Source organism: Microcebus murinus, chromosome 14 (assembly GCF_040939455.1).
Source record: "Microcebus murinus isolate Inina chromosome 14, M.murinus_Inina_mat1.0, whole genome shotgun sequence".
Classification (NCBI taxonomy): domain Eukaryota; kingdom Metazoa; phylum Chordata; class Mammalia; order Primates; family Cheirogaleidae; genus Microcebus; species Microcebus murinus.
This window is the reverse complement of record NC_134117.1, coordinates 13,405,391-13,432,526: the sequence shown is the minus strand read 5'-3', so window position 1 is coordinate 13,432,526 and position 27,136 is coordinate 13,405,391. Positions and strand designations below refer to the sequence as shown.

At 46.9% G+C, this 27,136-nt stretch overlaps 1 protein-coding gene across 4 annotated transcripts in view; it reads right to left on the bottom strand.

Moving 5' to 3' along the window:
• The window catches only part of GFRA1 (GDNF family receptor alpha 1), a 204,780-nt gene that overhangs the window by 15,518 nt on the left and 162,126 nt on the right, over window positions 1–27,136 (bottom strand). For all 4 annotated transcript variants that reach the window (XM_076009762.1, XM_020280702.2, XM_020280708.2 and 1 more), the window contains 3 exons: window positions 22,031–22,140; window positions 19,157–19,291; window positions 15,252–15,433 (listed from right to left, as the gene is read on the bottom strand). In XM_076009762.1, coding sequence (XP_075865877.1) covers window positions 15,252–15,433; window positions 19,157–19,291; window positions 22,031–22,140 — 427 coding nt within the window. The remainder of the gene's footprint in view (window positions 1–15,251; window positions 15,434–19,156; window positions 19,292–22,030; window positions 22,141–27,136) is intronic.

The following is a 27,136-nucleotide window of genomic DNA, read 5'->3' as shown; positions in this document are numbered from 1 at the left end:
AAGGCGCAGGCGTGGGCAGGCGAGACCCACGTGTTCAGTGGGCCTTGGGCACCCGCCAGCATGTTTGAAGGGGAACAGGCCGGCTGGCTTTTGTGTGAGCTGATTCAGGGAGGGTCAGTGAAAACAGCTTTTCCTATAATTTAGAACTTGCTCCTCAGACTGGCTTGATTGATAGGGTCTGGTAACAAGAGCACAGGTTACCAAAGTCCTAGCTCTGGCTTTTCAACCACGAGGTATGACTCGAATAATCCCTGCCTTCCTGCCCAGATCCTAGGGTGGTTGTGCGAATCCAACATGACACTCTAGATGGAAGTCCTTTTAAAATTCAAGTTGCTGTTGGCACTCTCTCAGTCCCTCTGTGGTCCCTGGTCATTCCTAGATCGGGGAGATGGTGGGAAAAATGCAAAACCTCAGGCCAATTTGGCTTGATAATATACTATTGGAGAGAACCAGCTCATGATCTTCTGCGATTCCTTGGATTTAAAAATGAATGCAGTGAAGGACACACAGTCCAGTAAGATATATCAACAGTCCTCCATTAGCTAAGCAGTCCCCCGGGCTTCCCTGTCAGTCTCGGGCACACCATAAAAGGATGCCTGCAGCCCTGCTCTTGTAATTTAACACTAATGGCAGGATAGCAAGAAGCACTGTGTGCAGACTCTGTCTACGACGTGGAGCCTAACGGGGCGCCCTAGCGGGCCTTTCTTCTTGTCCTAACTTCGCAGGATCATCTTACGTCTTTCTGGCTTTTCCCCCATTGGGGCAAACACAGGTTACAAAATAACATAAGAGAACTGTTTGTTTTCGTTCATGGTTAACTTGCTTGATTAGTAAAATATTCAGACAAGGAGCAATTATGAGCTGTATTTTAGAAAATGATGCCCAATTAACAATAAGAGGATGCCAAACAATGTGTGAAAGACGTTTTGGTTTGGGGTGGCAGGAGGGGGGTGTTTGTATAGTGAACATTCAGCATTAATGGTATAAAGGCAAGTAGGAGGGACGGCCCTAAAACGAAACATTTGTTTTCTCACGACGTGCAGTTGGAAATGCAAATGTGCAAGAGCCACAGAAAAGATTCATTGTTGTCCCTGATGAGAAGCGCATGAAGCCTATCTCATCAGACACGCATCCTCATCACCATCAGATAATATTTATTAAGCTTCTCATTCTCCTGTGCATTTATGTGCAGCTGAGTGCGGCCCCATAATGGCTCTGTGACTTATGGTGGTAACTAAGGTTTGATATAAAACACCACAGTCTGGAGACATCACGGACCCAGGGCTTTTGTTTGCTCTCTGGTTCATTACATGGAGCACTCTTGGTGCTGAAAAAGCAAGAGAAAGACAAAAAAAAAAAAAAAAAAATTAATGTTTAAAAATATGTGCTTTTAGTAACTAGGGAAAACTATTCTGGAAAATATAGGAAAACCAAATAGACTGACAGTGATGGTGACTGTGACACGGCCTCCACCAATAGCCTCCACTAACAGTGATCCCATCTGCATTTTACTGAACACTCCCAACAACTCAAGCAACTTTCTGAGGGGCACCCCCCTTTCGTACAGATCGGGAACAGGGGTTCAGGGAGGCTGTGCCTTGCTCAAGTCCCCACAGCGTGGAGTGGCTGCACTGAGATTTCAACCCAACCTCTCTGACTCTAAAATTCACACATACGTACTCTGTGCTGGACGCTCTACCCATTGTCTCACATAATCCTGACCCCAGCCCTCAGAAACAGCTTTTATCATCCTGTTGACAGCTGAGGAAGGTTCTGAGAGGAGCAGCAAAACACCCAGGCTCACGCCGCCAGCGTGGACTGAGCCAGCTCAGGCAGCCTAGAATCAATGCAACATCTGACGAGGGGGACAGAACACAAGGGGTCCTCCTCCTCTCAAGCCCCACCCCAGAAACCAGGAGCATCACTCCACGTGCAGCTTCCATTGGAAGTCAGAGGTCAAGGCAGGCCGGGTGGTGTCTGCTCCCCCAAAAGCCCCAAAGGTGAGAGCTTCTCCGAGGTCCCTGTGACCAAGGGACAGGCAAGGGACAGCCACTCTGGGGAAAACTCCCCAAAAGTCTACTCAATGACCACCATCCTGCGTGTCCTCTCTAGACATTCTCTCTCATCCAAGATGTCTTTCAAAGGCTCCCCTTTGGGCCTGAAATACGAGGGGCGAAGCAGAGGGAAGCTCTTGGGAGAATTTTACCCGCCAGAAGAACCAGAGCCGTCTTCTTCCACAGAAGTGAGTCCCATGGTCTAAGCACTAGGCAGAGCCTATAACTCAGGGGGGGCAGGGTCAGTTAGACGTCCTAAGAATAAAAGGTCAGTAGGGGATACAGGAATTGGATTTATTTATAGTATGGGATCTAAGTGTGCTCAGAGGTATTCTCCTAGGTTACCCAGAACGAGAGAGCATATTTATAGTCAAGATGGTGCAGACGTCCTATTCCTTTTTATTAAGCATGTTTATTACCCAGCAATTGGGTTAAGCCATTGTCCAACGGCTGAATTACTGTCCGTTGATGGGCTGGCCTCACTGACCTCTGGACCACAGGTGCAGGTGGCCTGATGGCTGTTCCCAGAATGCACTCAGGGGAGCCTAGTCTTCCCATCCCCTCTTTAAGTCATTCTTATATTTTGGAGAAAAGTGGTTAAAAATAGAAAAAGATTCTTAGGAGAAGACATCATCAATGGGTGATCACGAGCAGGTGGCCAGATTCTGCAAGGTAGCACACGCCCTGTACAATGACCAAGTTCATTCTCTGATGAAGTTTGAGGTAAGGGCGCTTCCCTTCTTACGATCTGCAAAGACCACCCAGGAGGGGAAAATGATGATAAAAAATAGTTACTGTGCTGGAGGATTTTAATTTGGTTAATGATTACCTCCCTCCTAGGCAGGGGTGCTCATCACTCATACTGCAGAAGATGAATCCCAGGGTCAAAGAGTTAAATTACTCTCCCTCTTAGTCCACAGGAGATTTTTATTGTAGCAAGCAGCCCAGCCCCTCCAGCATCTTCTTGTCACAACAGCCTCCTTTTCTTATAAAAGCAACCTTGAGCACCAACCATTCCGCTGTTGGCCTACTGTTTGCACTATCGCTTGTCAAGCATCGGTGCAATCAATGCGGTATTTTGCTTGAGCTATATTATCTTAAAGTGAGCGTCACATTGGAGGAAAACGAAGGATGGTGTGGGCTCCACTCTCCACGGGCCCACAGTGTCACTAAGTGCTGCCTGTTATAACATGGTACGGCATGGAGAATAAGAGGAAACAACAGAACCGTTGAAGCCCAGAGCAAATGCCTGACCCTGGACAGCAAGAATATCTTCCAGCTGTGGCTTCTCTGCTGAGCTGACTGTGACCTGCCGAAAGATACCCAAATGGCAGGCACAGACAGCCTTAAGTTGTTCCCAAGCAACACCAAACTTCGACAGAAATACTCTGGAGCCGAGCTGACAAAGATGGGTGAGGCAGCTAGTGAACAGAATGAGAGACAGAGAAAAGGACGCCCGGGTCATCTCAGGGAGATGGTGAGACAGGTTCCAGCCATGCTGCAGGTGACCTCTCCCCCGTGCACTTACCAGGAGGGGAGTCCAGAGCCCACCATTCAGATCCAAGGCGCCACCAGTTAGAACACAGAGTGGTAACAGGCTGTGAACCCCAGGTCCCCACACGGCAACCCTGAGAGGAAAGAGCCCAGCCACGCAGGGCTTCCTCCGACTATTGCCATTTCTGTGCAGCCGAAACAGGGCTCCGAGCCAGAGCTGGTCTGCCCCAAAGTCACAGTGCACTCCAGGGTCCTGGGACTGAATTCCCCAGGGCCTGCTCCGAGAGCTATGTGATAACTGAGTTTGTGTACCTGGCCCAGGGCCACCTCTTTTATTGACTTTTGTCATCCAACAACATACCCCTGGCAAATTCCAGAAATATAATAACATGAACTATCATTCCAATGACAACATGAGATCGTACCTTCTCCCTGATGCTAATACTAACAATTTTATGACTTGCAATGATAGCGTATAAGTAAATTATGATGGAAGGCTCCCTTTTTGCCATTCACGTCACAGAATAGTACAGTATGAGTTATTTGGAAGCTTTAATAAGAGACTTTATAAGAGTTAAGAGCAGGGGGTGGTGAGGTATGATCAAGGGGCCATCTATAAAATGAAACAATTTCTCAAGAAAGAACCAATTTATCGCCTGTTCGAGCTGAAGTTCTCCTGGCCTAGCTGGTGTTCACCTCATGCTTGGCAAATAGGCTTATTCTCGCTATAGGAGATTAGGGGAAAAAAGAGTATTAAAAAAGAGAGAGAGAAATAACAATTCAGAGATACTGCACTGTGTGTGCTTAATTTGGAGGGCACCTGGCTACATTGTTGTGGAGAAAAATAGATCCCACGACCTGCCTTTATTGAAAAGGTGGCATCTGGGTTCATTAAAGGTGTGCAATAGATTTTGATAAAAGCTATTTTTCTAAGTCATTAAATTGGTTTTTAGGAACTCTACACTCTCCTTCATTTGAACAATTATTAAACTATAAAATAGAATCACACAATTGCTAAAACTGTAATCTGAAATTTTACAGCCAGCTATAAAATGCTATATTATTAAACTATCCTGAAGATGCTCCAGCCCATTACAACTTTTTAAATGAATTATAAAACCCTTTACTGCTGATAAAATAATCTTAAATTACAATATTATGTATTCTCACAATATGTTGAACCAAAGTTTGTTACAATGCAAACATGCCAATCACAAAGAAATCATTATTTGAATTAAGTCTGCAGAAGCCCGAAATCTGATAACAGCTGCTTCGGCAAGGCAGCCCAGCACCCGCCGTCTGCAGGCTGGGTGGGGCAGCCTGTCCTCCACGTCCCTCCAACCACAGGACTGCCCAAGAGTCAGAGCCTCCTGGGTTTAAAGGCTACACAAGGGACACTTAGTAGGGCCCTAGGGATTAAGAAAAGGCTGTGCTAATAGCATTTTTTTCCCCTTAACATCTCGCCTTGAGTGAGATTTTAAAAATGTGAAATGTTTAGTCGCTGAGTAGCTGCCACCTACATGTCTGACGTTGACAATATGGTGTGACACACACAAGTATCTACCATGAGGCCTGGCCCCCAAGATTAAATTCCTGGTTTTTTTTGGTACCAGTTATACGCTGCATGCTTCCATTTCCAATCAGGTATAATAAGCAGTTGAAAATGCATTTCAGCATGCTGGATTGTACTGCAGCCTTAACAGAGGAATACTCAACCTTGAGCTCGGATTCAAGCACTTTCCTGGGTAAAGGGCTTTGAAAATGCTCTATAAGCAGTTATTTCAAAAGGTGCTTTTACAACAGCCTCTTGCCTCCCAGGGCTGATGTGGGTGGGTTCTGGGATGCAGCTTCCCTCTGAGCTCACCTGCTGGCACCTGGAACCAGGAAGATGAAGTCGAGGAGACCACTGGCAGCCTGGCCACCACTCAGGGCCCCGGAGCTCCTTGGCAGCCTGGTCCAGGTTCTGCCATGAGGCTTCTAGGAGGGCCCAGAAGTAGGCTGGGTGGGGGGCCCTGCGGCTTAATACTTCTAAGGGAAGACCCCCCACAGTTCATTTCTCCCAGAGTGAGGAAATAAACTCACTCAGAGCAAGAGACCATTATGCAAAGGAAACTCTAGGTGTAGCCAGGATTTGAATTTTTTTTTGATGCGACAAAAACAACAGTAGGTGCTAGAAAATACTCTGTTACACAAAAATGGTGGAAACTTCACAAAGCCCATAAACCAAAGCACACAGCCCCAAGGCCATTCTCGTAGACAAAAGGCCCAGGCAAGGGTATCCATGTTGCCAGGGTCATTTAGATTCAGTGCACGTGCTAAGGACTCAGTGATGACATGTGTGACGCTGGCTTTTTAATCCCACTCAAGCCCACCCTCCCAGAGCCCCATCCTCAGATCCACGTGTGAGGAACCAAACTGTGGTTAGGCATAAACACTTCTATCCACTGAGTCGTAGGGCAAAAGTCTCCTTGGAGATGTCCCCTGCAGGACACTTCTCCAGGTGCCAAATGAGTAAAAACATCACTCGGAGAAGGTAACGGTACGAGGAAGGTAACTGTGTGCTGTGGGCTCCTGCATGTCCCTCAGTGAACCTAAGCTAACAACACCTGTGACACTTCACAGGTACCACTCTGAGGGGAAACGGAAATTTCCCAAAGTGGGTGTTTAGTGAATGCTTGTGTCTGTCCTCCAGTTCATATGTTGAAGCTCCAATCCCCAGTGTGACAGAGTTAGGAAGTTGGGTCTTTAGGACATGATTAGATGAGGCCTTGAGGGTGGAGCCCCCATGATGGAATTAGTGCCCTTATAGGAGGAAGAGACACCAGAGCTCTTTCTCTCTCCATGTGACAATACAGCAAAAAGGTGGCCATTTGCAACCTGTAAGAGGACCTCCACCAGAAACCCAATCTGCCTGCAGCTTGATCTTGGACTTCCCAGCCTCCAGAACCATGAGAAAGAAATTTCTGTTGCTTAAGCCACCCAGTCTATGTTATTTTGTCATGACAACCCAAATGGACTAAGACAAGAAGTGACCACAGCCCCCTTTATCGCTCTTGCCTGCATGACCTAGCTAAGGTTTGGTCCAATGCACCAGTTTGCTCTTACGTCTCCCCATGCTCCTTACCACATAAGGAGAAGGAAACCTGGGTGGATGCTCAGACACCTCCATCCCTTTTATCAGTATAAAGGAAAGGAGGGTCTCTGAGGCAGCCTTTGCTTTGGGCAGTGAGACACTTGGAAATGTCTGAGGCCATTTTTGTTATCATAATGGGGAACAGAAAGTACCTAGAAGGTAGAGGCCAAAGATGCCACTAAACATCCTACAATGAACAGGACAGCCCTCCACGATAAACAAATGACCAGACCAAAATGTCCCTAGTGTCAACACTGAGTAGGACTGGCCCGGTGGAACTGTTCAATTCATGGCCAAAAGATTACTAAATAATCCTCACTGGAACTGCCAACGTTGGCATGAGTGTGTGCAGCCCACTTTCAGCAAGGGAAGCAAGTGACTCCCCATGGAGAAGCATGTGATTCCCAACTGCATTTCAAAACCACCACTCTGGCAAGGCCTGATCACTTTTCTTATCCATGACAAGTCTACTCTACACGTGGAAGACTCCATGGGCCACCAAGACCAGAAAGCTCACTGGAGAACAGGACCCATAAAGAAAAAGGGTCCTGACTGCCATGACTCAACCTGGCCCCTCAGAGCACTCACTTCTCTGTTCCTGGAGGCGGAGCCAAGGGGGGGCAGGGACATCCAAGTGCTGACAGCCCCTTGAAACTTACAACCAACAAAAGTCTCTGGGCCAGGCACCACTCTGAGCATGCTCTACATGCAGGAACATGTTTGACCTTCGTAACACTCCAGGATGCTCTTCTACTGTCATCTCCACTTTACAGATGAGGAAACTGAGGCAGAGAAGGTGAGTAATTTGCCCAAAGTTTCATGGCTAGTAAGTGGTGGAGTGCAAAATGTCAACTCCAATTTCTTTATGAGGTATTTCACAGGGTGTCTCTAGAAATAAAATTACATGTTAAAACAATCAATTCTGATGATCATTGTTGTATAATCAAGAATTGGATTGGCTTTTGTTTCCGGTTCCTGAGCAATAACCTCAAAATCCTTGGACTTTCTTGAGTGATGGGGGAGTCTTTGTTTTTTTATGAGTGCTTTGGATCCCACCTGAGTGTACAGTAATGAGATTATTCAGGAGCAGGGCTGGTCGCCAGAAAGACCAACCATGGGTCACAAGGCTGGGATTTTGAACTACATTCTGTCCTCCAGGGTGTGGAGAGGAGGAATGAAGACTTCATTCAGTCATGTGGTCCATGGTTCAGTCAATCATGCCTACGTGAGGAAACCCTAACAAAAACTCGGGACACTGAGCTCAGTGGAGCTTCCGGGCCAGTAAACACCACAATGTGCCAAGAGGGTGGCATGCCCTAATTTCATGGGGAGAGGCCAGAGAAGCTCTCCAACTGAGACCTGACCCCCAACCTTGCCCTGTGCATGTCTTCTTTTGGCTGGTCCTTATTTACATGCTTTACGATAAAGCTATATTCCTAAGCATAGCGCTTTCCTGCATTCTGTGAGTTGTTCTAGTGAACCAAATTTGAGGAGGTCGTGGGAACAGCTGAATTTGTAACCAGTTGGTCAGAGTGCAGGTGGCCTGGGAACCCCTGAAGTGTGGCTGGCATCTGAAGTGAGAGCAGTCTTCTCAACCTGTGGAGCCTGACACTAACTCTGTGTAATCAGCATCAGAAATGAGTTGTGCTGTGCGACACTGGTTGGTGTCAAAATGGCCAACCTTACTTTTCTTTATGCTGGTTTGTGAACCAGTATGACATTTCAATCTGCTAGATGTTCAACCAGAATTTAGGGACTGATTTAATCTATAGTGATGAATAATGTTATCCAGAAACAAAAATGCGTAAAGTGTTCTGATTTAGGAATACAGCGCAGCCATTTAAAATGCATGGAGAAAGGGGAAATGCTACTTTGCTACGTCTTCACTCTTGATCGAGCCTCTCTGTGTCTCAGGTCTCTTGTCTGAAAAATGGGAATGGTACTAGTACTCATCTCATGGGGCTCTGGTGAGGATTTCTCATGGGAAGTACAATACATGTGTTTGCTGTATAATACCAAGCCATAAAAAGCTGAGGTGACTAAGGTCATCAAAACAAATTGTTCCTGGAACTGTCACAGGATTAGATTATTTACGATGCTTCCTAAAAGGGGGTTTGGGGACCACTGGTAGTATATGACATTATTTTAGGCACCATATAAACTTTTTTTGTTTTAATTTTAATATTTATATATTGATTTTAATACTGAGAAATCCAGCACATTGAACCCAGGATTTCATGTTAGAACAGCTTCAGATGAGTTTAAAAGGCAGCAGTGTATATATAAGTAAGCATAGCTCATAACTGAGTTTAAAGGTAAAGATTAAGCAAACAGTAGGATCTGTGGGGTACGGAAATGGAAAAGATTGTGAAGTCCTGGGCTCTGAGGCTAAGACGCAGGACTGGCTCTCAAACACCACCATTTCTGCAAGTAAGAATGTTTCCTGTTAAATCACCTCTTCCCAAGGTCAGCATTGGTTAAGGAGATGTGGCAAGGCCCTGGCAGACAGTCCCATCTGGTAACCAGGCTGGACCAAGATCTGACTAGAGTGGCAGCTCCATGTCACAGCTCCAAGAAGCAGACTGTTAGGATGAAACTCTTAGGACTGTGGTTCCCAACCCCCAGGTGGTCCATGGCCTGTTAGGAACCAGACCACAGAGCTTCACCACTTCACCCACCCCCACACCCACCCCCAGTCTATGGAAAAATTGTCTTCCATGAAACCAGTCCTTGGTGCCAAAAAGGTTGGGTACCACTGTCTTAGGAGACCCCTTCTGGGCACAGAGAGATGGAATTTGGAGCAATTCAAATCCCTCAAGATCTGGTCCTTCTCTATTGCCTTTGGTTTCCCTTCCTTCTTGGCCTGGTGCCCAAGGAACATTCTGCCCCTTCCCCTCCTTCCTTGTGATTTTCTACAATGACCACATCTTAGAACTGGCAAGATTCAGTTCAAATTCTTCTTACATATTAATAAGGAAAAATCTAAAGAGCTCCGTCTTCTTCCTCCATTGCCCCCCAGCCTCGTGGAACAGCTATCCTATACGGCCCCAGCGTCCAGAGTTAAAACTCCAACAGATCTCACCAGTCATGGTAATGGTGGAGGCCACTTCGCCAGTGCCCAGGGTTGGCCAGTCCTTGTGTTGGGCCCTTTGTGCACTTGCATTGTTCTTTAATCCTCTCAAGAAACCCAAGAACTTGGTGGTGTTTTACAGCAGAGATTCCAGGTAAGAAATATATACTCCAGGTCACAGAGCAATAGGAAATGAGCTAGGGTCCAACTAACTCCAAAGCTCATGCTCTTCCTAGCAAACCAGCTCTTGGCTGTCAACCACAGGTGAAAAGGAAGGTGCTTAGGGAGTGTTCTCAAAGTACTGCGCCCTACTGGGAGGGGTGGGATAAGCAGAGGGGATGAACTTCCTTCCCCATGCGGGATTCGGGTGTGGCGGTAAGCATCTCTTCCTCTCCACTTCCATCCTCCCAGGCCTGCTCTGCTTCCCGTTGTCCTGTGCAAAACCCTACCACCCTGGACTGGCTCTCAAGCGCCTCTTCTCTGGTGGAAGATTAACGGGCCGCCAAAGCACCCCATTGCTCTGCTAGCATAAATTGCAAGAAAAACATTTAGAATATTGATTAAGTGCTCCATGCTAGAAGATTGAAATTTACCTCCTGTATTTCCAGGATTAGCTGACATAATGGGGTCAGTCTGCTGGCACAAATGATTTACAGAACACCCATTGGCAGCTTTCCTTTTAAAACTCAACACTTAAAATTTTCACTTGGTCACAGCCAGTGGAGTCCTGGGTATTTAGCGGGTTTGGATAATGGCCTTTCTGCCACATCTAGACTTTTGGGGTTTGGCCCACCCCCCACAGGAAGAATTTTGAAATAATTTCAGGTCTGGCCTGGCCCTGAGTGGTAGGGGTCTTCTAAATATAGATTATTTCCAATATTCTAATGCACAATATGTAGGCGTTAAACGAATTATGTCTGCCCTCTACCTCTCCTACCAATCTGTAAACACTGGGCTGCATGATACAAGCGCCCAGCCCATCCCTCTTGATGTGACACTGGAAAGGGAAGGGAATGTGAAGAGCTGAGGCCTTGCTGGGAGGCTGGAAGGTGCGGACCCAGACTGCAGTCCAGTGAATGTCACCCTGGATGGGGGCAGAGGCCGTGGAACCTTCTCAGGGGTCCTGACCTAGTCTACATTACTCTGCTCGACCGTGGAAATCAGAGGTCTGTAAATACATCGAGAGGTCTTCACTGCAAGCCACCAGAGTTAAGCAGTGTACAACGATGCAAAATGGAAATTTTGCCAAGACGGACTTACATCTCCAATGATATTTACTTTAAATAGGCGACAAGTACAGTCCATTTGGTTTAAACATCCTGAGCTTTTTCCAGCTACCAGACCATTCAACTGCACAGAAGATGAAGTAATTGGTAGGATTATTAATGTTTCTTTATTTTTCATGTGACCACTTTATACAAGTCAAAGGAAGATGCCAACAATAGCACAGCCTGCCTTATGCTTGTTACTAATATGACTGCCAATTAATCCTGACATGGAGCTTGGTGGGTTACCCAAAACCCAGTATTTTATCACCTCAGGGGGTTAGCACTTGGACATTTCAATGACATTTTATACTAATCAATCAACTTTCCTTTTTTAAAGCAGAGCCTTTCCCAGGAAACACAGACGAGTCCCGTATTCACCACATGCACGGCCACCTCTTTCCCCAAACAGAATTGTGTTTGGTTTGTTGATAATTACACTTTGAAGCAGACTTGTGAAAATGTTTATTCGTATTTCTTTCCTTCCAAGGGGGAAATCTATCTCAAATGTTAAGGCAGAAACTCAAGTCCCTGAGAGTTTTCTCATATTATTGTATATTTTAAAATATTACAAGAGGGCCCTTCTCAAGGGAGGTGAACTTTAGAGCTGCCAAAGATAGTTGACTTTCTCTGAATCTGTTACCAATGGATCCCAAGCTGGTTTAAGTCAGTTCTATTCTGAGTGATGACACATGGGGCTGGGACAAACGCCATTCAAAGATATTTCTAGGGCCCCCTGGCAAATGGTAATTCATCTGGAGACAAGCAGACAGGCAACGGAGGGACATATGGGGAGGATGAGTCTCCTGGGAGCCCTACTGCCAGGCAAGAGCCCTAAATCAGCCGAGGGACCGTGTTCTCGGGAGGAAGGCCTTCACTCATCACACTTGCGGCCCCCCCAGTCCTGGTCCTCTGGCCTCTAATGATCTTTTCAACTATTCTGTATCTTAGAGGTCACTGTAAAAAATCACCAAGATGGCAGACTTTCAGCTCTGCCCCTACACCGTCTCCTGGATTTGAGGCACAGAGAAACTCAGTCCAAAGGATGAGCTTCGTGCCTGTCCCCTTCATTCACACTGCCGATCTTCTGGAAGAACTAGGAAACACATCTCTCTCCAAACCAGCATCCCCTCTCCTCCTTTTCATTCTTTCCTTCCTCCTCACTGTCTATTCCCAATGCAGAAAGTACCCCAGCCTTGGAGTTAGAAATCCCAGCCTGTCAGAGAATTACCGTGTGACTCTGGTTACATCACTAGCCTCTCCCTGTCTCGGTTGTCTCCCTTATGAAAGGGAAGGACTCACGGGGCTGCTGTGAGAAGTAAAGGGGAAAGAGCATGCAAAATGTCTTGAAAAATAAAATACTGCACCCACCCATTAGTGCTAACTCCCAGCAATGCTGCCTGGCACAGCCCCGAGCCGACACCCCACCCCACCATCCAGCTGTTCTAAAGGGACCAACCGACGTGGGAAGAGGCTGCATGTGACATTTGTAAAACGCCATTATGGAGTGTTCACTGTGCCCCATTTAAGCCTCTTGACTCTAGCAGCTGGGCCACATTTGCAATCTGCAGATGAGGCAGCAGAGGCTGGGAGGGGTTTGCACGCTTGCCGGGGCCACAGTGCTGGTGCCGACAAGAGCAGGGTCTGACCCAGGCTTGGCTGCAAAGCCCGTGCCCTATCCCCTGCCTCCCGTGTGCACAAACGGGCTCAAGCAAGAAGTCATCTTAGGAGTCCAGGCCAGGGCTCCCTGCGAGTGCACGCTGTTTAGCTCCAAGGTATGCCGCTGTGTGTAGCACAGGGAAGAGCGGTGTGGCCACCCCTTGTTCCCTTCCAGTCCCGCACTTCCATGTCACCCTCTGCTGAGAAGTTAAATGGTGCCCCTGAGATAAACTCACACTTTGATTTTACTTCTGCCCCTCTGTTTAGGAAGCAGAGTTCTTATCACTAACACAGGGAAAGGAAGGGCACGGTTTCTTGGGAATACAGTGCCTGTGTTTCCTGACGTTGCCAGGGCAACCCCGAGGCTGCACAGATCCTCCTCGCAGGGGGCGGTTGGGCAGATCTGCGCTGGAGGCAAAGCGTTGGTTTCCTGTGTGGCCAAGCCATGGCCTGAAGTGGGGGGGGGAGCCTGGGGCAGGAGCTATGATCTGGGGGGAGGCAGGGAACACCTCCCGTGGCTCGCCCACCTCCTGCTCATGGGGGAAACGCCAACTTCACGGAGTTTCCATTGATAACTATTCTGAGATGTCATCTATCAGCGTAATGTGACCTTCCAAAAATGTTGCGAAGCTTCATCTTGCCCGCTAAGTTCACAGGGAGAGAATTTCTGTTTTTAGTTTTCAAGGCCCGTCTCCACAAAATTTCCAAAACCCAGAAGGGATGAAATAAACAGGCTGCACGTTGCCCCACAGTCATCCTCCGTGCAGGCAGGGCTTGCCTTTCCTTCTCAGAAACCAGCCAGGCCTACCCTTATCACTTGATGACAACAGAATCCTGCCCCTCCTCTGGTTACTTGTCTTATCTGAGTGGGCCCCAAGGGCAGGGAAGGCTTATCTGGGCGGATGCAGAGCACTGACCACTGGCTAGAGATGAAGAAGAGACCGTGGTCCCTGCCTGGCTCTAGATCGGCCTCCCACTTCCTGGGGGCCCCTGTACAAGTCTCTTCCCCACTCTGAAATCAGGACTCTGCTGCAGGATGGAGCGTTCCATGCCATAGTACCCCCAAGGTGCCTACTGGGTCAGGCATTCCCTGCACGGTGCTCTGGAGAGGGTAAGGGCTCAGGAAAAGCTTTAGAAGTACGCAGAGCATCTGGCTGGCCTTGGGCTGTGCGGTTTCCCTATCTGCCTCTCCTCAGTGTTCTGTGTGTGTGAGGGTCTCCAAGAGTGTGTTGGGGGAAGACACCCAGGAGGACAGAGGACAGAGACCAAAGTTCAGATGAATGGCATGTGGAACATCCAAGGAAAGAGGGGAGACATTGGGGGTGAGGAGATAGCAAGCAAATCAGAAATGGAAAAGCCATCCCAGCACTTTCTAGGGAAGAAGGTAGGTTGTGGGTCAAGGCAGTATTTGGCAAAAGAAGGCGTCAGGTTGAGAATTCCAGTGAGGGTGAACCTTAGAGGGGGGAAACGGGGAGCAAAGGATGTGCCCCAGTGACAAGTATGGGGTGACAGCATGGTGCCTGGCACACAGGCCACTAAATGTCCCCTTCCCAGCATAACAGGAGACCAAAGTCACCATGTGGTCACCACTACCCAAAAAAATCCAGGCGACACCATGGCAAGCATGAGGCTCCTGGGCTCCCAGGGCTGGTTCTGTGACCCACGAGCTCTGCAGACTTCAGCAAAAGGGTTCCTTCTCTGAGCCCCCGTGTCCGCAAATGAAAGAACCAGGTTGCAATTCTCTAGTGACAGCATCTCCCCTGCAGCCGCCGGGAGGGGAACATCCAAAGAGGTGAAGGATGTGAGGACACTTTGTGAACATACACATAGCGATGTCTTGCCAAATAGTTGAATATTCATTACTATGAAAAATCAATAAAAAAGGCAGGATAAACACTCTGCTTTTGACTAAAGGCAGGAAATCACCGTTTGTGTCTTGCTGCGGTTCTGCCCTCTCAAATCTAAAATAACTCCAGAGAGTTTCTGTGACCATTCTCACTGGACTCCATTCATGGACTGGGTTTTGCAGGACGGTTTGAGGCTCCTCACCAGCCCTCCTACTGCCAGAGAGCACTTTTTTTTTGCTGCATGAAGAATGGCCCCTTCCAGGACTCTACACAAGATTTAACACTGCACTGACAACACTGGCTCTGGTTTACCTTTGGAAACAGTTAAATGCTCCATGTTATGTGATGGTGACAACCCCAAGAGCTCCTTTCTTTTCAATAGGCTGCTGCTTTGCAGAGAGCAAAGAATCAGCAAAATAAATAAACAGCCAACCCAACTCTAGCACCCCCCTCACACACACTTTAGGGATTCCTCTTCCCACAGCCCTCATTTTATATAGGACCAGACAGAAGTGCACGCCCCTAGTAAACGGCAGAGTCAGTTCCGTGGTCGGTCTTTCTCTCCACTATATGACATACCACAATCTTCATTCGTTATGTTTAAAATGTAGTTTTAAGATTCAAGCCTGAGCAGCATCTGCTCTCTCTCTCTCTAAAAGCATTCCAGAAAAACAAGTCCGTGTTCTCCCAGAAGTGAGTTCCAACAGGGGATCTGGACCCAGCTCTCACCTGCAAATTTGCACACGGTGGCAAAACATGCGTGGGGATTTCATTCTCAGACCCTGCTGGCCCCAGGGGCTGGTTCTTGAGCCGGAAGGCTGTGGTGGTGGTGGCAGTGGTGGTCTGTACTGGGAGGGCCGGCTGCCACACGGTCACATCGGAGCCATTGCCAAAGGCTTGAATTGCATTTTCTGCAGTAAAACAGGAGGAAATCCAATTTCAAAGTCAAGCAGCAAATGTAACAGACAGGATATACACAGCCAGAGAGGCACACTGGAAATTCTGATTATAGCATTGGACTTCTCTGAACAAAACCCATCCATCCATTTGCCCTACACGTGCTGAGAGCCAGTCTTTGGGGTCAGGTGCTCAAAAACCAATTCAGTCATTAAACAGTAAGCTGGACACTTAGCTATGCTCCAAATGCAACAAATATTTATTGTGTTCCCATTTCTGTGCCAGGTGCCGACAAAGATCCTTGCCCTGAAATACTCATCAGTCATGCCCTTTGAAACCCAGCCTCAGACCTGTTACTTGGGATCATTTTTTCCCAAGAAAATCCTTGTGCTTTGTCAATAGTCTATAATAAAAGCAAACTAATTAGTGCTTTTAAAAAAAAAGTACATTCCTAATCATGAGACTAAGTCAACTCAGTGGCATTTACACTGATTTGGCAGGCAAAATGCAACCAGTTTCTTAAAAAAAAAAAAAAATGAACCCCAAACTCTATCAATATCTGGTGAAAATTTAAGTAAGATTATTTTTCCCTTTCTGCTCCCAGCCTTCCAAACAAAATGTGCACAATTAGGTAGAAGCAGCCCTGTTCAAATGAAAAGTTTAAAATGTAAAACTTTAAAAGCTTATTACAATTTCATGGGATTAAATTGTTTTTATGGCAAGAGTAAATTGGTTGTGTGTTGTTCCCCTCCCCAAGATGAATAAAAAACAGTTTTTAATCAGGTCTTCAGGGATTTGGCCTGGATTTAGGAATTTTGTATTTCATATTCATTGTATAAAAAAATCAAACTCCTCCATTTGGGACCTGAATGTGCAAATTGTTAATATACGACTCTTAGTTGGCATTTTTCGATATACAAAACAGAATAATTTAAGCCTAATCTTCCTCTTAGAAGTGACATTTTGTTCTAAAATTGTTATCCTTTAAGTTCAGCAAATTGGAAGCTTGTTTTCCACAACTTCACATTTTTTGGGGCTGTAAGAAACAGCTTCAAATTAATATAAATTCTTTTTATGCTCCTAGCCTTGTTCTGTAGCTTAACTGGTGGGTGGAAGCAGAAAAAGAGGTACACGGGGACCAGTTCCCTTAAATAACCCCAGAACAGCAACACTTCCTCTTCCTTAAGACGTGTAGATTCAAGAGATCCTTGCCATTTCTTGCAACAACTGCGCCATCCCAGTGTGTCTCCTTTGCCACCTCGGGACTTCAGTTGTTCACTGCTCATTCATTCATTCAAATGTTGATGGAATATCTGCTAAGGGCCAGGCACTACTGTTTGCACAGCGAAAAAATACAGCAACAAAAGACAAAAGTCCCTGCCCCATAGAGGTCACACCCAGGTTGGGCAGGCAAATATGTAAAATATGTCATTAGGCGGAGAGGAATGCTTGGGGCCTGGTACTTAGGTAAAGTGGTCCAGGGAGTCCTCCCAGGGAAGGTGGCATCTTAATAAGGACTGAGTGAAGGCAGCTGGTATCTCCCTGCATCTCCATCCCATTCTTCTCTCTTTCCCCTACATCTGCATGCACTTGGCTTAAAAATAACAGTTTCCTCACCCCAAACCAGAAGTAAACAACTGGTTAGAGCTGGGTTCATAACAGGAGAATCTGGGAGAGGTTTGGCTTAATCCAAAGGGAGCAGAATTGGGTTTTGACATTTGAGCCGGAATCTACAAACTACATGTCCTTCTACTTGGGAGAGACTGAATTTACAGCCCTGCATTTCTGGAGCCCTAAGATCCATCTAGTTGGGCTGGAAATGGAATGACCGTGGAAAATTCTGGCTGCCTTTGGCCCCTGTTGCAGGCCAAGTGCATTTATTTTTATTGAAAAGTCATTAGGAATAAGATACCAGATGATTCTCCCCTTCACCAAAATGTTATTAAGCAGGGACAATTTTAATTTCTCTGGGAGGGAGATGTCTTCCAGTCAGCGTGAGTAAAATCTTTTCTTACACTGACCTCCATTGTCATTGCTTTATCTTCCTTAAAACTTGCATTCTGCCAGAGAGTGCAGGATGTGAAAAAGTGGGAATATATGTAATTTTTTCAAGTCAAGCCCAAACAAGAGGTCCAAGTTGCAATTCTTTGGTATGTCCAGTGTCTCAGTAAATGCCTCCATGCTTGAGACTAGTTTTGTGAGTTCAAATTTCAGTTAAGAACCCAAAAGCTTGTTTTATTTTTAAGAGGACCAAAGCAATTGACTACAGTCACATTATTCGAAGTACCTAGTAAGCAAGTGACTTAGATTTTTCTTTTCAACAAAAGGAAATTTTAAAGTAACACTCAAAACCTTTTTTTGTAAAAGGTCCTTTTAAGAGGACCAAAGCAATTGACTACAGTCACATTATTCAAAGTACCTAGTAAGCAAGTGACTTAGATTTTTCTTTTCAACAAAGGAAATTTTAAAGTAACACTCAAAACCTTTTTTTGTATGTGCGTAGTAAATTGTCAGTTACTTCTTTATCAGTCATACATCATACACCATACAGCCATGCATCAGGGAGAAATTGTCACTTGAGGACAGGGCTCTCGGAGGGGTGACTGAACCTTGATTCCTAGAAACTTGGCCCACCCCTCCCACCAGGAAGTCAGACCTGGTCCCTAATGTTCAAGCCTGTGTTCTTGTCAATATCAGGCATGAACACAGCTCTCAGGAGCCAGGTGGCTACAAAAGGAACCCGGGCTTTGCACCCTAATCCTGGCACGGTGGTGCATGTGCACACCAGCCTTAACTGAGCTGCACAGTGGAGCTCATATCTACGTCTCCTAGGGCTCTCTTGCAGACTACAGGAAATGAGATAATGTACGGATTACACTCCCTGTAGAGTGAGTTTGAACACGGAAGACACCCAGGAAATGGCGACTGCCACAAAAGTGGGTGGAATGTTAAAGTATCCCAGCTGGATCATCACCTAAAGCATGCACATCTTGGCGGGTCGAAGGGAAATCTGGCACTGTGCTTTTGGAGTTTGATGAATGCCCATTGTTCACACCCCTACGTTTCTCTCTATCCCTGCCCCTTTGAGAAGCATGTTTCCAAACTGCCTAAAGGACACTGCTATAATAACCCATTCTGTTTCCAAGCAGGAGTCCCCTTCCCCCGCCCACCCGTGCTTATCTCGTCCCCCGAGATAACCAACATCCTGCGGCTCCTGCTCGCATCGCCAGTTTATCCCACTCAAGAATCGTTGCTTCTCCTCCGAGCCAACCCCGAGCATCCAAGGGGCTATTGATGTTAACATTCTAATTTTTCTCAGACAGTCCTTGGAGGCCTATCCCCATCTAATTTGTCTGCGCGTCTCACATTGTATATTCTGCCCAGGTTTCAAGAACCTTTGGAACAGACTCTCCGCTGCCTGCCAAGATCAAAATTTGATCTGCGGGCAGAAGTGTTCTTTCCCACATAATGTACCCTCGGTTGTTTGAATCTCCTGCTCTCCCGGGCCTTCGGATCCGCAGTCTTGGCAGCACCCAGTTCATCACTTGCTGGGTTCCCTGCTGCGCTGCACGGCGTGGCCAAAGGGCGCTGGATTTACCATCCACAACCAGGACCGGGAAGGCAGGGACAGCGAGAGACAGAGGAAGCAGACACAGGGAACGAGAACGTGCAGCTGGAGCTCAGAGAGCAAAACATGTTCATTTGTTTGTTTCTTTTTTTTTTTTTTCAAAACTCACTGAGACACGTATTGTCCTTGAAGAAATTCAAAAATTTCAAGCACTCTTCCAGGTCGTTCCCGCTGTTGTTGCAGTCGCACCACGGGGCCACGCTGAGACTACTAGAGTCGATGTAGTTGGGGGTCATGACTGTGCCTAAAAAAATAAAAGCAAAGCATTTCATGCTCGTATGACGGTACTTTTCTATAACCCAGAAGGAAACAAACGTTCCTCCGACAGCGGATACACCGTGGATAATTACAAACATTGTGTCTGCTGAGTGGGAAATTATGTTAAGCAGTGCATTTTCTCGGCAATTTATCTTGAGAACATAAAATAATTTACACATTTACTTTAAAAATTATAACAGAGCTCTCTGAGCTGAACTTAGGGTATTTTTTTTCCCCTGCACAAATGGTATGGATGTCATGGAGGAGGAGAGAATTAACTTAGAATGCATGACTTGCCAAATCCCTTGCATTTTCTTGAAAATGTCATTAATCTTCATAAATAGATAGAACTGGGTTTACAAGTCTTAAAAATCCTTTCAGGACTTTGAATCCATTTCCCTCAGAAGCAAAGGATTTCTTCAGAGCAACACAGGGACGCTTAGGAGCTTCCTACGGGTTACCCCACACCCTGAGTGTGTACGGCTCCTGCCCGCCAGACCCTCGGCTGATTTAAATAAAGTCTCCCAAGTTGTGAAGGAATTGGAAACAAACAGTGGCAATTCTCTAAGTCAATGGCTCCTAGAGTATTATCTGTGGACCCTCAATAGTCCTCAAAGAAATGCTGGGTGGTCCTTCCTGCTACATCTTGTAGTATTCATGGTTTTCTGATGCGCTCTATCCTGGCACAAACATACAATGCATTCATACTTAATACAACCCAAATGTCCTCTCCTGGGTGGCTCACACCAGGCAAAGCCCACTGATGCCAGGAAGCCTTCTGTTTTTGCATATTTTCTGGAAGAAGTAGTACGTGGTCAGTAATCCACAGGATGTATTTGGTTCACAAACAGAAAAGCAATTTTTTCCTAAGCTCCTCTGAGTTAAGGGCATGTTGCCTTCGCCCTAGATTTCCTACTGACTTGAGCTAAATAATATCCCATTGTATCTTGGAATGAGAATTTTAACCTACAGCATGAGAGGAGCTCCTCACTTTGGTCGAGAAAGGACCGGGTCCCCCAAACACTGAGTGAGGTTAAGGACACTGCACGCCTGACAGCATAGTGGGTCCTTGACACGTGGAAGAAGTAGGAACAAGCTTTGTCCAGAAAGAAAGTCAGGATACAAGGACGCAGGAGCCAGTGCACAGGGAGAGACCCAGGCCCGAGAGAGAAATAAATTTTGGTCTGTACAATGCATTGTCCCTACAAGTTGTTCCCTCCATTCCTCATCCTCAGGCACATAAGAGTTTGTCAAGTCTAAGAATGACCTCGTAGAAATGCTGGCAGGACGTGGCCTTGGCCACTCCTGGTGGAGTTAAGGAGCACGTACACCTGGAGGGGCACAGAGCAGTGTTAACAGGGATTACACCTGACAGTCAAGTTGCAGAGACTTAACATTTTCTTCTATGGGCTTCTCTGTTGTTACTGTTTTAAATTTTTAAATAAATTTTTAATTTTTAAAAATATTTTACAATGACTATGCCTTAATTGCTTTTGCTATTCCTATAGCTCCATGGCTGATAAGTAATCCTTAGTAGAGACTACTTTATTTAATAAGACAGCAAATGCAAATGTGGAGTATTGATTTAAGGAAGGTACACTTTTCAGCCAGATCAACAAAAATGGAAAATAACTGGGGAACTGGGGAAAGGTATTGCCCAAGGGAGCACAGGTATCCTTTTTAAGAAGTTGGAAGTAAAGAGCGGGCCAGGAACCTGCAATATCCCTGCATTAAGTACTCCTGCTGATTTTCCCAAAGCCTCCTGCAGAAGACACTCTGGTGAGAAAGAATTTAGTCTGCGCTGTCATTCTTGGGGGAGGTTCTCCCTGCTGGTGACGTGTGTGACCCTAACACAGGCACCAGGCAGGAACACACACCCTGCCTGAGCCATCGTGCTTCTGACAATTGTGACAATTGTGACAACCGTGACTTTCCTGACCCTTCCACAGGCTTTGCCGAGTGCTCCCTCTCAAATGCCAATTGCCATGAGCCCTGCCACCAAGCTTCTGCCGTCCCTGGTACCTGGGACACCTGCCTTCCTCCTGCGGCCCTGTTTGTCCAGGGGCACAGGTTTGCCTCACCCCTGGCTGTCTTCCAGCTCGCGGGTGCCTTGTTTAATTGCACCGCTCTGGATGCTGAGAACGCGGTTCCTATACAGCCTCGGGTCTCAAACATACTGTTTCTGCTGTGTCTGTTTTCAGGAAAAAAAAAATTTAGCCTAAATCACTCCCTGCACACTGCGAGCTGAATTACCAAGAACATTAATGTCAAGCAGGACCCCCGTATTTTAGGGTTTTTATTTCCAAAGGGCCATTTCTGGGAAACAGCCTTTCTGATTTCCCCAGACTGAACGACTTCCCTTTCTCTAAAGTCCCTTAATGCAATTAACTTTGTTTGACTTGCTCTCTTCTTCCACAGCCAGTCTTTTCCCCCTGCTTCTGTTCTGCCTGGTCAGTTCTCCAACCGAGACGCCCCCCATCTTTGCATTTGCGGGCTCCCTGCTCCTTAATAATCCCGGCTTCCTGCGGCTGCCTTTCACGCAGCCATTATCCTCTTTTTTTTCTCCCTTTCGTACAGGCAAGTCCTAAAGGACCTGACATCAAAACCCCAGCACAGAGGGTTACTGGGAGATTTTCACTTTTGCAGACATCAGCAGCTGCAATGGAAAGAGGGAGGATATCTGTAAACCAGACTCTTCTCCCGTCCCACTTCTTCTGGATCTTACCAATAAGCCCCGAGTAGGCAAGCAGGCAGTCGGCGTAGTTCTCCTTCAGACAGCTGCTGACAGACCTTGACTCTGGTTGGCAGTTGGTAAAAAAATCAGCAAGGCGAGATCTAAAACAGGAAGATAGGGGGAGGGAGATGTATTTTAAAACACCCTAAGCCTCTGGACAAACATAACTTTATTCCTTTACTGAGATGCCCCTTTGCACACACACACATACACTATATATATATATATATACACACACACACACACATATATATTAAAAACATGAACTATTAAAATATTAGTATCCTCTCCTATACAATCCCCCAACTGTCCCCTCCCCCAGCCCTCGCCCACCCGCGTGTGTCTGCATTTTTGGAGAGAAGTCTCCAGGGCCTATAACTGGAGAGATCTAGAGGCTTTGAAGTTTCCATTCAATATTTATTTCTGACTAGACTTATTTGCATCTTTAGGAAATGTGCTTCTCCACACACTCACCGGAGATCCACACTGGGAAAATATTTACTTTGTACAGAAACATGTCCCTGGCATCAAAATAGGATCCTACAGCCCATCTGCTCCCGTAATTCCTACTGGCTTTAAGAATATATGTATCTGCCTTGTAAATCATCTCTCATCCACCAGCCCTCGGGGAGCGATTTACTCCAGCCCAGGGACGCTAAGGAGGAGCCTGACTTTTGGAAACTGGAGGGGCAGGCAAGAGGGACGGGGGACAGGTGAGGCTCGCTCCAGGCGCAGAGGGCCTGTGGTCAGAGGCCGCACCTGGAGGGCCCGCTGATCAAAGTGTGGCATCTGTAAGCTCCTTGGGAACTCTCTGGGGGCCGCCACAGTCCACCCAGGACAGCAGGGAAGCCGCAGAGACCCAGAAGTGCAGAGGAGCCGCAGACGTGCCGGTCTGGGGAGAAAGAGGGCTTTCTGTGGCCGACTGGCTGTTTCTCAATCTGAAGAGGATATTGTTGGAGAAATCCTGAATGAGAGCCGGGCCACCTCTGAGGTCATCTCAGCGGACAACTGCTCCGTTTCTAGGGAAGAACACAAGGGACTTCCCAAGAATTTAAATTATCCGGCAATTATGGGAGACAATGGGAGGTCTTCTCAGTTTTCTTCTGTCTTGAGCTCACCCCAGAGTTGGCTCCTGGCAAACCCAGAGCTGTTTTTACTTCTTTCCACCCAAGCAACTGTATTTACTTAGCATACTTTAGGGTATAAACAAGCCAGGGCTGGAGGGACCAAGCAGGGTCAGGTGTGCAGGGATCCCAAAGGTCTGGAGAAGGCCCGTAGGAAGCACGTTATGTGCCCCTCCCCAACAGTTTTAACTGGAAGGGGCATTAAAAGGCCTCATGAAATTATCTGAGTCCATGGGACGCTGCCCCTTCTGCCAAGGCTGCGCGGTGCTCGCGCGGGGCTGCTTCTCTCCTTGAACCCTCGTAAACAGGCTTGCCCGCGCCTGCCGCCCCGTGCCCATCTGGTGCGTTCTGCATGTTCTGCGTGCCTGGCTCAGTCACTGCGACTCCCAGGGGCAGATGCTGGAGGTCTGCTTTCTTTTCTTTGCACAGCACCTGACGCTCCTCAGAGAGGCCCTTCATAAGGCTTCCCGAGCAGGGCCATGTGCTGGAGCTAAGTGCCCCCGCAAAATCCGCCAAACGAGGCTGGTGCGCGCACGGTTGTGCGTGCGCCTGGATCTCAGGCATCGCCCGAGCCTCGCCGGCGTTTGCTGACTTTAATTGAACACGCTGAAAGATATAAAACCTGGCTATGTTCTGTAGCCCCGTTAAAGGATTTATTTTTCGGAGGAAATCCCTAAAGGTGGCTCGGGCTTACTCAACTGGCTCCAATGGCATCCAGCTTGGATTGAGTGTTAATTTCAGAAGAATTTTCCCGGTCATGAAAGTTAATGATCTAGCGGCACTGGGCTTCTAACTTTGCAAAGGCCAACTGCGGTCCAGGCAGCTGGGGCTCCAGTTCTGCACACAACCTGGCCGCTGAGCAGCTCTCTGACCTGGCAGCCCCACGCTCCCCGCCTGGCCCCCAGAGATGGATGAAAGGTCGCTCTGTCTCTGGGTCTCCGGTTTCTCCTAGTCTCTCCAGCAGACTATTAACTGAACAACACTGTGATGAGGATTACTGTCCTTCAGCACGAGGCTAATGCCACCAGACTCATTTTGCTTAACAACCTCAGAATTGACTCACAATTGGACTCTGGAATGAAAGGCTAATTGAGTCAGTCTGCTGCAGAAAGCATAGCCCCGATTGGGAGGATAAAACGAAATATACTGCTCTGAGCAGAGCTCCGGACAGGCTGCTTTTTGAGAGAAGATCGTTGGCCCTATGTCAGACACAGCCAGTGGATAGGAAGAGAGTTTCAAGAGTGAGCGCAGGCAGCGTTGTTGAAACATTAACATTTCCATGCTTCCATCACATTTGACCCACCTCCCTCTGACATTTAGACTTGGAGACAGGATGCTCAACATTATAGGATTCACGTTTTACAGATGGAAAAAACTGAAGTTAGAAGTTTATAGAGTGTTGTGCCAGGGCCAGCTCATTACTGGGTGATTGGTACAATTTTAGGCATTTTGCATGTTGATTAACATCACGGTGGTAGCTTGAAAGTGGCTGGGGTGGGAGTATTTACACCACGGTAATTGGCAAACACTAGAAATCAAGACTTTGTGTTGTTCATAGAGAATTGGTTGTTAAATATTTACCAGCACAATTCTATTTAAGAATCAGTATGGTGTAGTAAATCCCATTGATAAAGTGTGTGTCATGTCTCGAGAGCTGAGTTCCAGCCCTTCTGGGTCAGGCTTCCTCTCCCATCCTCTATTTTAGCCTTTGTGCCAAATGAAATGGTGCAGTACCAATAACCTCCTGTCTCCAGTACTTCCCACACAAGGACGACGGTCTCCCCTGTCCCCGACCACCAAAACATTCTTCCTTCCCAACATCTTCTCTTACCATCACAGTCCTCTAAAATTTCTTAAAGTAACGTGTGACAGTGATCACACACGTTGACAAAGCAATTAAATTCCTGTCCATCCCATTGCCTGAATAAAGCATCAGGTGCTATGTTATAATGCTGGAAAAGACTCTGTCCTTCAACTTAAATAACCTGCAGTCTAGATGCCAAGAGAAACAAGTAAAAAGATTATATTAATAATAATAATACAGCGGTTTGTTCTTGATAAAAGGTAAGAATGAATGGCTGCTAACAAAAATTATGTCTAACATGAATGAAGTATTTAGTATATGCTAGGTATACTTTTCACACACTTTATATTATTTCCTGACAACACTAATGAGATAGGTACTATTATTTTATTATCCTGATTTTACAGATGAGGAAACCAAGGTTTGGTAAGGTTAAACTAGAGGAAAATAGTGAGTAGCAGAACCAGGATTTAAAACCACATATTCTAACTCCGTGATTGAGGTTTTTAACATTACAACACTCCATAGCTAAAGAAGCTTGTTTCAGAGAGGCTGTGATATTGGGACTGAGACTTGAAAAATGGGTAGGATTTGTCAGGTAAAGTGGAGGAGGGTATTCCAGGCAGAAGGAAGCAGTATATGATGCACTAATCACACTCATAATAACCTCAGGGTAAGTGTGGAGTGCTTGTATGTGCCAGGCACTGACTTCAACACTTGACATGTATTCACACACTGAGTCCTCACAGGGTGATACCATCAGGCCCATTTTACCAATGAGGAAACTGAGGCACAGAGAGCTCTCCAGGTTGTAGAGCTCCGTGGTGGAGTTGGAACATGACCACATTCAATCTGACTGCAGAGGTGGAGATAATTCTCAGCCTCTACACTTCACACACGCATCGTGTGGAACATTGTGGCTCACTCACTGTGGCTGGTTCACAAGATGCAAACAGGGAGCGATGGGAGATGGTGCTGGCGAGGTCTTAAAAAACTTTGCACAACCTAAGAGCTTGGATTTTATACCAACAGCAGTGGGAGCCACTGAAGGATTTTTTTTTTTTTTTTTTTTTTTTTTTTTTTGATACAAGTCTCATTGTATTGCCCTGAGTAGAGTGCCGTGACATCAGCCTAGCTCACAGCAACCTCAAACTCCTGGGCTCAAGCGATCCTCCAGCCTCAGCCTCCCGAGTAGCCGGGACTATCGGTGCATGCGACGATGCCTGGCTAAGTTTTCTATTTTTAGTAAAGACAGGGTCTCGCTCTTCTCAGGCTGGTCTCAAACTCCTGAGCTCAAGCGATCCTCCTGCCTCGGCCTCCCAGAGAACTTGGATTACAGGCGTGAGCCACCGCGCCCAGCCCCACCGAAGTATTTTAAATGGAGAAGTAGCATGATCAGATTTGCAAATGAGGAATACTCTTCGGTCTCTCAGTTGTTCAGCAAAGGTTTGCTTAAGAGCTACTCTGTGCCCTCGCTGTTCCAGCAATGGGGAGAGCAGGAAACTGGCCAGAGGCGGGAGGGATGGTTACCTAAGAGACTACAGCCGTGGACCAGAGAGGAGGACTGAGGGGAGGAAGAAGGAATTCGTGGAAACATAGGTGCCTATAAATGGAAGTCAGACTTAAGAAAGGAAGGGCAGAATCAGGACACAGACAGCTCGGCAGGCAGTGGGGCTCTGGCGGGAAAGACGGGGGAGGCCTGGTTTGCAAGGAAGAGAGTGAGATCGGTCACAGCCATGTCGGGCTCATGGTATGGTGAGGAGCTAAGAGTCCAGGCAGTTGTTAGAGCTCTGGTTCCTCCATCTGTCCAGTCCCTAACTACTGCCTGAGCACTGACTGTATGCATGGCTCCAGCACCCCAGGGCAGCCCCTTCTGCACACACTTCCCCCGCCCACCTGCGGGAAGAATGGCGCTGCAATCAGTGTCAATGTCTTCCCTTGCCCGGGCTGCTGTGACCCAAACAAGGGAGTTTAAATGTCCAGTATGGGATTAACAAAGAAACCCCACAACTGGATTTCTTCTGGAGACGTGAAATCTCCATGACTACAGTAATGATGAGCTCTGATTGTTTTTCTCTGAGAAAATGAAAAGGAAATGAATAGGCACTAATGTAGAAATGTATCGCCCTCAGTAAGAAAAATCTCCCCCCCTTGAAGAGGAGGCAATAG